This window comes from Oppia nitens, unplaced genomic scaffold (genome assembly GCF_028296485.1).
Source record: "Oppia nitens isolate AA-2021 unplaced genomic scaffold, nextdenovo-longstitch-racon4-pilon3 scaffold3_pilon_pilon_pilon, whole genome shotgun sequence".
In the NCBI taxonomy this organism is placed as follows: Eukaryota; Metazoa; Arthropoda; class Arachnida; order Sarcoptiformes; family Oppiidae; genus Oppia; species Oppia nitens.
The window spans coordinates 4,785,135-4,795,326 of record NW_026533221.1 but is presented as its reverse complement, the minus strand read 5'-3'; the positions used below and the strand labels follow the sequence as shown (position 1 = coordinate 4,795,326).

Here is a 10,192-nt window from a genome sequence, read left to right as displayed (position 1 = left end):
TTCCAATTAATGACTCACAACTTATTATTAAATCAACACATTTGCCACTAAATATAATAATATTGTTGTATTTATTTAATTATTTTTCATTTAAAACTTTCAAAAAATTCAATACATTGATAACATTTTCATTAAAATTGCTACAAAATGAAAACTATTTGTGATAAATAATTTTAACCTGAAATAAAAATGTGTTGTATTTGTTTAATCAATTTATTGCAGTAATTGGCAAAAATGCAATATTGAATGCAAAGCATATATAAGTATATATTTTTGATAAATTAATGATACGTGCGTTCACTACAAAAAGCTTTTATTTATTATTACTATTTTATATATAATTAGTACGTTTCTGGAGGAATATAGTCTTCTTCGACCACAGTTTTGGCTTTAAGTTCTTGTATTTTGCGTTCGGCTTCAGAGAAATCCATCTCATGTTTGGTAAAGTTCTCAAAGAAATATACTTTACGTGAAGTCATTTGCAATTCCCTCTTCTTCTCTTCGATTTCTCGTTTTTTCTCTTCTCTAAAAAGTTCTTCAATTTGTTTATTGAGTGCCAATTGCCTCTCATTTTCCCAGTCTATGAATAATTTGGTCATTAATTGCATATCTTGTTTCTCCAAATCCTTTATATGTTTTAATTTTTCTGAAACCAATTCATCTAAATTTTGGTCTACTATTTGTGATCCACTGCTCATATCATTCAAAACTTTTTTAATATCTAATAATTTCTGTTTATCAGAATTTTCTTCACTAATAGAGTTAATTAACTGATCGACTCTATCGACCACTTCTTTTACGATAACATTTTGTTTATTTTTTGATAATACTTCTAATAAATGTAAACATTTGTCCCATTTTTCATATAAAATCAAACCAATTATTTGATAGCTTCTGCCGACAATATCATCAAATTTTTGACTAAAAAAGTAAAGTGTTTTACCACACAAATGATTGGGATCTCGAAGATCAAAGTGATCATCAAAATACTCGTTTCTAATATAAGGCACTCGTATATAACGCACTTCTTCATCGTTGTCATCAGTGGTAATGACTGCTCTATCGGTGCACGCATTCGGATAGAGTTCACTCTCTTTGGTCAATCTTTCGAGTTCTTCGCTATTAAACCATTCATTTTTGTCATAATTTCCATTAATGTATTTGTGAACCGCATATAAGCTCAGTATTTGTGATAAACTGGTACCTTCTTCTTCCTGAGCCATCATAAGAGTGGACACTTTGGCTGCATTTCGCACATTCTTGTCCTCAATTAGTTGATCCAAAATCATGTTATAACAGAATTGGTCGGGAAATATACCAAAACCAATGCGATTGCTAATGATTTTGACTAATTGTTCCGTTTGTCGGTACTTAAGAAAAATCCTACAAAAGGAGTGATGAGTTGAGTCCAATGTATTGACAGTCTCTTTGGTTCGTCTCAATTGAAATACTAAATGCTGTAACTCTTCCAACTGTTCCTCACGAGTCACACTATTGGCAAACAAATCAATGTCTACTGCAGTCACTCTTAGTTTCTTCTGATATCTCTGATTCAGTTCATTGAAGAAGGACTCTATAAGACAATCATTTAATAATAAGACAAAGTTATCATTTGAATCATTCAATTGTCACTTACGGGCATTGATTTTGGACAACAAATCGTTATCGAGTCGGGCCTCCCATTGATTGTCACAGTTATAGGATTGACTAAGAAGTGTGCGGACAAAACACTTTGTGGTCATCGGAGGACTCAATATATTCATTGAATGAATACATTTGTGATATAATTTGAATACTTTTAATGAATTCATTGTTAAATGATTTCAAATTAATGTTTACAAAACATATTCAATTCAAACATGTGTTGAAAACTTCATTCATATTAATAATAATAATATTATAGTAATGTTATAGTAATGTAATAGTAATGCATTTGTATTACACAATAGCACTCATACGACACCTAACGTATGAAAACACTGTCTGTCAGACAATTAACTCAAACATCAATTTCTTACTATTATTATATTAAAAGCTTTCAAACGGTTCGGTTTGGTTTCGGTTTGGTTTCGGTTTGGTTTCGGTTTGGTTTCGGTTTGGTTTCGGTTTGGTTTCGGTTTGGTTTTTATGTAAATAATTATTTTTGTAATACTTAATTACATTAACATTATATAACATATAATTAATAACATTATATAATTAATATATAGTATTTGAGTGAAAAGTCAATGAATATAAATAATTTATTGAAACATTAAACATAGACATAGATTAAACATTTTATAAGTTAATAATAATTAGTTTCAATACATACAACTTAATATAAACTTAATATAACTTAATATAACTTAATATAACTTAATATAACTTAATATAACTTAATATAACTTAATATAACTTAATATAACTTAATATAACTTAATATAACTTAATATAACTTAATATAAATTACATTCAATAGTCTAAAATTGATTTTCTTCTGTTTCTTCAATGGGATCAAAGTGTCTAAAGTTTTCATAGAGTGGTGTTTCCCCATCCAAGTCATAAATTAGGTTATCTTTGTGATGATTTGATCCATGAATTAATGGTAAATCATTGTTAATACTCCTGGGCTGAGTCATTGGCTTTTTTCTAACCCATGATTTCTGGAGTCGTGACAATCGATTCGGAAGATTTCGTTTCCTGAGTCCGGCATAAACTTGACTCACGTTTTGCTTTAATTATATTTTGTGTTAAATATTGTTTAAATACATTAAATATTAATATTATAATTAAATAATTTACAATTAAATGACAATAATTATTGACTAACCTGTTGTTGAGAATCTTTACTTTTATTGATATCTACTTTTATATTTGATGTTACTTTGATATCTATTAAACATTACAAATAAAATGTTTTTAGGAAATTATATTTATATAACTTTTTAATTAAGATAAAAATATAATTATTTTATTGTGTATTTTTTAGTTGTTTTCACACATATTAAATAATTATAAGTAAAAAACTTACTTCAATTGAAAACACTTAATATGACAATACTAGTGAATTGTTGTATAATAATTGATATTAAAATATTAAAAAACACAAAATTATAAAAACATTTTCTACAAAACTCGTGTCCGGACCTCTCGTATTGTTTACAGCACTGTTGGTATCAATGACTATAAGAAAGTGCATTAATGATGATGTGATGGTGTGTTGTCAGTCACCCAAACATTATCCATATATTGTACACCAATTCACTAGTATTGTCATATTAAGTGTTTTTCAATTGATGTTTTTACTTATAATTATTTAAAAATATAATTGTTAATTAAATATAAATTATATAATACAGTATATATACATATGTATATATCCTGTATATACATATGATATGTATATACAGTGTATATAAACCATTATAAACTATACTATTATATAATAATTTTAAAATACCGGCAAAATATTCTTCATAACTCTGGAGGACATCAATTCCAAAAAATTCTGCCGTTTCGTCGGGAAATCGGAGATCAGAGAAGAATACAACGATTCCAATAAACATACAAAATATTCCTATTAAACAAAAAATATAATTAATTATATATTTTTTAAATAGTTATCAACAAAATACCATTAATAAGATTCAAGTAATAACACCACGAAAAATGTGGCATTAAATATACGGTTTGACCGCTTATGTACTGTTCAAATGGGATTCGCAATGGTATTGGATTTCTTATCAATGAATAGACTATATTAGCCGTTATTAGGGATGAGCCACACATTATGAGAAAGAGAGCGCCGTATTGTATAACCATTTGAAATAATATGTTTGACAATACAAACAGTGGCACTGATAACCTTTTAAAAGTAATATTTCACATTAAAAATTAATCAAATTATTATTATTATTATTAGATAACAAACCACATAAGGATATGTGTGTACCAACCGGACAGTCGGTAATGACGACCCCAACGAACACCTTCGCCATCAAAAGTAAAGTATTCCGCAACCCATTGGATGGGATGGGGAACACCTCTGTATTGAGACTCTCGATATTCTCTATGAAATCTTCCCGCTTTGAATAGTATTAAATTAACATTAATTATTGATAAATAAATAATTTTACAAACCTTGTGATCCAAATCCAGGTCTTCCCTGATCCCATTCCCATGAATAATGTTCATTATAATTAATAATTTCACCAAGTTGATTTTCAGGAATACCCTTAAGTGTGATATTAACTCCTTTAAGTCCTATTTTAAGTCCAATTGAGACATTGACGTGTCTACCTATGCCTGCTTTATATTGAGTATTAATGTCCACAGAATCACTTTCCCAGTGATGCTCAAAACTACACACTTTTAACATTTATTGGTTATTATTATTAACTTATTTATTAAATACTTACATAATATCGATAAACCAATGAAAATATTAGCAAAACATCGAGTGAATACACATAAACGCTAAATAAACAAAAATATTCTTAAATTACTTATTTTAGAGACAAAATTCATTTAATATTAAATACAATAAAAGCATTTTATGGAAACTATAAAAAAATCATTCATAAAGTTAAAGTCTATTAACTCTTAAATAGTTAAATATACAATATTTGAATTATGTAAAAGACATTAGAAATATTGGTCACAAATATTATTCATTTTTATTGGACTTTAATTCTTAAAAAATATTTAGCGCTACTATTATTACATTGATTTTTTTCATTAAAATATATTTTTTTGTAAAACATTAAAAAATATTTTTATAAGAATATTATACAGTATATTAAGTATATTACTCAACTCTCTCTCTCTCTCTCTCTCTCTCTCTCTCATCTAATTACTATCTATATAAAATAAATATATCACATTGTATATAGCATTAGTAAATTATCATTAAATAATTAAAAAGACTAACAAAAGACTAACTTTATTATTGCAACTATTAATGTATTTATTGTTAATACAAATATAATATATTATAACCCTATCTATTAATCTATAAGTCACTTAGTTATAACTTATAACAAAGTGTAAATTGTGACCAATAATTATCAAAATTATCATTACTCTTGTTAAAAATTGTCAAAAATTATTAACAAAAATAGAAAAATGTAGATAAATAAAAACATCTTAATATATTAATTTTATATTTAAAATAAACACCTGTTTTCCCCTAAATCCGGGTAATATAAGTAATATTGATAAGACAATGGCAGCACATGTGTAGATGATAGTCGATAAGCCGACATCGATGGCAGCATTTATCTTGTATTCGTCATAAATAGATGGATAGCCTTCAGATCTGAAGGCCTGATATAAGTTAGTATTTCTAACTTTTTCAAAGGCATCCATTGGTTTCACAAATTAATTGAAAACACTTTAGACATCATTTTTTCACTATCAATGCATTACCCAAAAGTTGTTAATAACTGTAAATAATGAAAAAGTTTAATAAAGTGTCGTTAAAGAGAAACCAAATAAAAAACGGAAACTTTATTTATCCTTTCAATTACAAACATTTTCAGTTTCCTCAGCCATACAGTAGATCCTCACTGTTAAGGAAATCAATGTTTTGCTTTTTTTAACAAAAATTATATTAAAATTTTACGAAAAATATATTAATATCTGTTAAAATATCAAAGGTTTTATGATAAAAATTAATATAAAATTATAAGAAATAGCAACAAAAAATGAAAATAATTTATCATTAATTTTATAGCTATAAATTTAAATTATAAATATTATTATTGTTTTTAATAATATGATCAGGCAGATAATTGCAGTCGAATATTATTTTAATTTTTTTAACAGTCGACTGTAAATTATCTGATCTATCATACAATTAATTAAAAACTGACCAAGTACAATCTTATTCAGTTTAAAATTATCTACAACTTTGCCCTTGGTCACTTTTTAATCCAAATTAATGTTTGATCAGATAATTGTAATTAATAGCTGTTTAAGACTCTATACATTAGTGAAAGCAAATAATTGGGTTAATTGTGTATAATTGATATTTATACTTAAATAACAATAATTGTATCAATTGTAACAATAATAAGTTTAATATAATATATTATAAGTTTCATTGAATAGTATTCTGAAAATTTATTAATTATAAAATTAGTTTCATAGCGAATGACTCGAAATACTGTTATTTTTTATATAATAATTTAAATTATAATCATTTGACAATTCTATATAGTATTTGTTAAAATCATGTTTTAGAAGTATATTATTATACATTGTTTTAAACTGTTTTTATTACTTAATCCACTTAACATCTGCTTATTTAGTCATTGACCACACATTTAGTTTAATATTAACCTAAACTCATTGTTTTACTTTTTGATTGTCTATCTTATACTGAAGTACGTAATGCGACAAACAGACACACAAACACACAAATAGATTTCACATAACAAACGAAATTTATTAAAAATGTTAAATTTTTAAAGTTATTCATTATCTAATTTTTTTATGATTTTATGATGAAATATAAAAAATAAATTGAACCGCAATTATGAAAATTTGTAGTCAAATATTTTTATTACAATATTACTCTATAAAATATAATTTTATAAAATCTAATCAAAATTAGTTTTATTTGTAAAGTATAAATGCTTTAAAAATATAAATATTTCATATAAATAAAGTAATTATTTAATTAACAAATTATCATAAATAACATAAAATTCAATATTTTTAATATACTAGACGTAAATAGCACTTTGACTACATTTATTAGCCATCAAATATCTGCCGATATATTTATAGGTCAACCCTTTATTATAAATCCCTATAGAAGTCATAGCATTGACCATAATTTACAAGTTATGTCTTGATATGCCTGTGCTATACGACTGCAACAATTAAACTACATTTGTATCTAAATTTTATATTTCAATTAAATGATTATTTTTTAAATATATGTTTTAATTAATTTTTGCGCCAAAAAATGTTAATACTGTAAAACTTTTGGCAAATGTTTTACATATTTTTTAAATTTATATTATTTGATTAATTCCTTTGAATCAATTTTAATGGTTTTAATTTAGTGTTTTTATTAAAGTTTTAAATTAATTTATGAATTTAAAACTCAGTTTTGTTTATCAATATTTAAATATAACTTTCTGATAAATTTTATATTAAACAACAATTGACAAATTCATTTCAAAATGTTTATATTTATTCAAGGGATATAAAAATATAAATAATATTTGAAATTGATCATGATCAAAAATAAGTTAAACAGTTATCATATGGTCTAAATATACATTAATTTTTTTAATTAAATATACAACATATTGACAAATACTGAGCAAATAAATAAAACATTAGTTATACAATAAATTTTAATTATGAAAAATTAATTTAAATTGCTATAGTTTTACTCATAGTAATATATTTGTTGTACTATTGAAATATTCAATAAAATATATTTTCGGTAAATCTATATATTTAAGTTGCAAAACTTATTTAGAGTATTAAAAATAAAAAACAATTTTCAGTTCAATATTATATAAATTATATTTTTAAATAAGTTTAAAATAAAATTTGAAGTATAAAAGTGATGATTACTGTATATTTCTATAGATAACTGTTATCAAAATAAAATAAATTGTGTATAAAATGAGTTTATAATGAGAGGACGGAAAGGGAATACGGTATATATATGTGTGTAAGAAGTTATGTTTTGTTGACCATTAAAAGCAATAGAAAAAAGTTTTGTTTATTATCTGAAAAGTATTGTAACAAATTTTAGATATGATTTCAATTTATAAATAAATAGTTATTGTTATAAATGAAGTATTTTATATTTGAAATACAATGAAAAAATTGGATCAAAATATGAGCCATTAAATTGTCTAAAAAACAGAAAATAACTAATAAAAAGTTATGTCAGTTAATTAAATCAACTGAAATAAATTGTCTCAATCTCTCTAAGTATTGACCGTATAGTTCAACATCATTATGACCGGCGCCCTCAACCCATAACGGTTCGACAGCTCGCGGACAGCGCTCATACATTGCCAGACCGTGAGAAAAATCAATCACTTCATCTTCAGTCCCATGAATTACTAATACAGGAGACGTCACTTTCGGCACTTTATCGATACTAAATCATAATAATAATAAATACAATAATATAGTAATGTTATGATTAAAATGAATCAATACCTGGGAAAGGCATCGAAAAACCAGGTCCTCTTTGTATTAGGAAAGGCAACTCTCATTCCTGACATTAGAGGTGAGTGAAGGATAACAGCGCCCACTTCATAGCGAGAAGCTAAGTCCACAGTAGGAACAGTGCCTATACTCTGGCCATAGAGTATCACATGTTCCGGACTTATACCATATCTAGTCCTCAATGAATGCCAGGCGGCGTCAATGTCGGCGTACAAGTTCTTCTCGGATGGCTTTCCTCCGCTGACGCCATATCCCGAGTAGTCATAACTGAAAATATTGCACCCAATCCTTGTGCCCAAACCTAAGTAAAAGCTACTCATTTGTCCCAAATCGACGGCATTTCCGTGACTGAATAATATCGTGTACTTCGGGTTTGTAGTGGCCCTCACATACATACCTGTTCAACAAAAATTTAAAAAACAAGTGAGAAAAGTAAATAATATAAAAGTGGTCAGTAGTGGTCATACATGCAATACGATTGCCGCGATTGGTCCGCGAGAAGAACACGTCGAAGGCTTCGAGTTCTCGGTTAGTGTATTGCCATTCGGCTCTTTCGGTCAAAGATAACGAATGTTTAGTCTGAGTCGTGTCACTCACCAGACTATATGTTGGTTCCGGCGGAAGGAAAGCCAATTTGGCCGCAATCTTTGCCGGACACGGAGGACAACAAAAAAGACAACACAACTCACTAAATGATAATCCATTCATTCTTTGATTGTTTGATGGCGTTGTCGTCACTTCCACTGATGGCTCACTCGAAGACATTAAGATAACAATTCAATGACATCTATCACTGCTACCACACGTCCAGAAACACCGAATCAATGGACCAAATAAGTGATCGACAAATCCAATGACAGATTTATGTAATGTTTTTATTATTTTTATAAAAACAAAACAATTAATGAATGACTGCTTTGAAGTCAAACACTATAAACACTCCATGTTTTCAATGCATTCATAAAGTGTAAGAATAATGCACTCAATCAGTCATAACTAGAGTATTGATTTCTAAGCTTTTAGTTATAAACACTATTAAATCAAAAATAGTCAAATAATTCAAATATATGCTAAATACTAATTTATAAAGTTTTTACTAATAAAAAATACAAATAAATAAATACAAAAAAATAAAGTATAATTCTTAAAACTGTGTTTTTGCTAAAGACAAAATTAATATAAATTAAAATAAATTACAAAATGACTCATATTATTTAAATCTTATACTTTTATATTAATATACTGTATATTTGATAAAATATTAGTATAAATTATTTAGTTATTCATTAATTGTTTAATTTATAATATTTGTAGTAATATAAGTATTTACCCTAAATGTTAATACTTTGGTTATTACATCAATAATACCGTTATTTGGTTACAGTATTTGCGAACAAATGATTGACTCGACAGTGAAGATCATTCACATTATAATCAAATCATACATTCAAAACATGTGCACATTTTGTACATTAATTCATTAAACATAAGTTTACAATAGATTTTATTATTTCTAATTTCATGTATAAATATTTATAATAAATTTAAAACAGTTATTAACAATATTATTAGTAATTCAAATATTTACTAATCAAAATTTTTTTAATTAAAAGAAATACAATAAAAAATTCAAACCTTAAAATAAAAGTAATATTTTATTATATTATCTCTTAAATAATTTAAATTAAATCCCTAAGTACCTGGGTCACAATAAAAGTTATATTATCATAAAACATAATGACCTAAATATAAAGTTACTATCAATAGGTACTTTCAATAGTTAATATTTATTGATTTGTAATGTATTAATGTAAGCAATTAATAAAATAATTTATCTCTTAATATCTATTCTAACAAAAATAACTAAATTATAATTTATAGAAATTGATATTTATATTAATAATTATAGTTATATTCCTAATAAACTTTTTATTTAATCATTTAATATCTGATAATATTCTAAATGATCTAAACATACAAAATACGTTACTATATGTCGAATAAC

At 25.7% G+C, this 10,192-nt stretch overlaps 3 protein-coding genes across 3 annotated transcripts; all 3 read right to left on the bottom strand.

The window, feature by feature from the left end:
• Positions 1-297: 297 nt before the first annotated feature.
• On the bottom strand, positions 298-1,884 carry LOC128958377 (uncharacterized). Its single transcript, XM_054304224.1, has 2 exons — positions 1,637-1,884; positions 298-1,573 (listed from the first exon to the last, which is right to left on the bottom strand). The coding sequence occupies exons 1-2, from the start codon at positions 1,809-1,811 to the stop codon at positions 342-344; spliced, it is 1,407 nt and encodes a 468-aa protein (XP_054160199.1). The 5' UTR covers positions 1,812-1,884; the 3' UTR covers positions 298-341.
• Positions 1,885-2,462: 578 nt separating this feature from the next.
• Positions 2,463-5,408, bottom strand: LOC128957890 (dual oxidase maturation factor 1-like). The gene is made up of 8 exons (XM_054303705.1): positions 5,161-5,408; positions 4,401-4,458; positions 4,123-4,350; positions 3,914-4,067; positions 3,618-3,847; positions 3,443-3,559; positions 2,813-2,874; positions 2,463-2,714 (listed from the first exon to the last, which is right to left on the bottom strand). Exons 1-8 carry the CDS (start codon positions 5,347-5,349, stop codon positions 2,463-2,465), a joined length of 1,290 nt encoding a protein of 429 aa, XP_054159680.1. The 5' UTR covers positions 5,350-5,408.
• Positions 5,409-7,803: 2,395 nt separating this feature from the next.
• Positions 7,804-9,150, bottom strand: LOC128958383 (alpha/beta hydrolase domain-containing protein 17B-like). Its single transcript, XM_054304231.1, has 3 exons — positions 8,655-9,150; positions 8,179-8,584; positions 7,804-8,116 (listed from the first exon to the last, which is right to left on the bottom strand). The coding sequence occupies exons 1-3, from the start codon at positions 8,950-8,952 to the stop codon at positions 7,900-7,902; spliced, it is 921 nt and encodes a 306-aa protein (XP_054160206.1). The 5' UTR covers positions 8,953-9,150; the 3' UTR covers positions 7,804-7,899.
• Between the last annotated feature and the right edge of the window lie 1,042 nt (positions 9,151-10,192).

Excerpts from the sequence above, each read along its gene's own strand:
- LOC128958377 (XM_054304224.1), bottom strand. The coding sequence starts at position 1,811 with ATGAATTCATTAAAAGTATTCAAATTATATCACAAATGTATTCATTCA. Across the intron at positions 1,574-1,636 it reads GTTGTCCAAAATCAATGCCC|AGTCCTTCTTCAATGAACTG; the intron begins GTAAGTGACAAT and ends ATTGTCTTATAG.
- LOC128957890 (XM_054303705.1), bottom strand. The coding sequence starts at position 5,349 with ATGGATGCCTTTGAAAAAGTTAGAAATACTAACTTATATCAGGCCTTC. Across the intron at positions 4,351-4,400 it reads CATTGGTTTATCGATATTAT|TGTGTAGTTTTGAGCATCAC; the intron begins GTAAGTATTTAA and ends AAATGTTAAAAG. Across the intron at positions 2,875-3,442 it reads TTATGAAGAATATTTTGCCG|ATATCAAAGTAACATCAAAT; the intron begins GTATTTTAAAAT and ends AATGTTTAATAG.
- LOC128958383 (XM_054304231.1), bottom strand. The coding sequence starts at position 8,952 with ATGTCTTCGAGTGAGCCATCAGTGGAAGTGACGACAACGCCATCAAAC. Across the intron at positions 8,585-8,654 it reads TCGCGGCAATCGTATTGCAT|GTATGTATGTGAGGGCCACT; the intron begins GTATGACCACTA and ends TTTGTTGAACAG. Across the intron at positions 8,117-8,178 it reads TTTTTCGATGCCTTTCCCAG|TATCGATAAAGTGCCGAAAG; the intron begins GTATTGATTCAT and ends ATTATGATTTAG.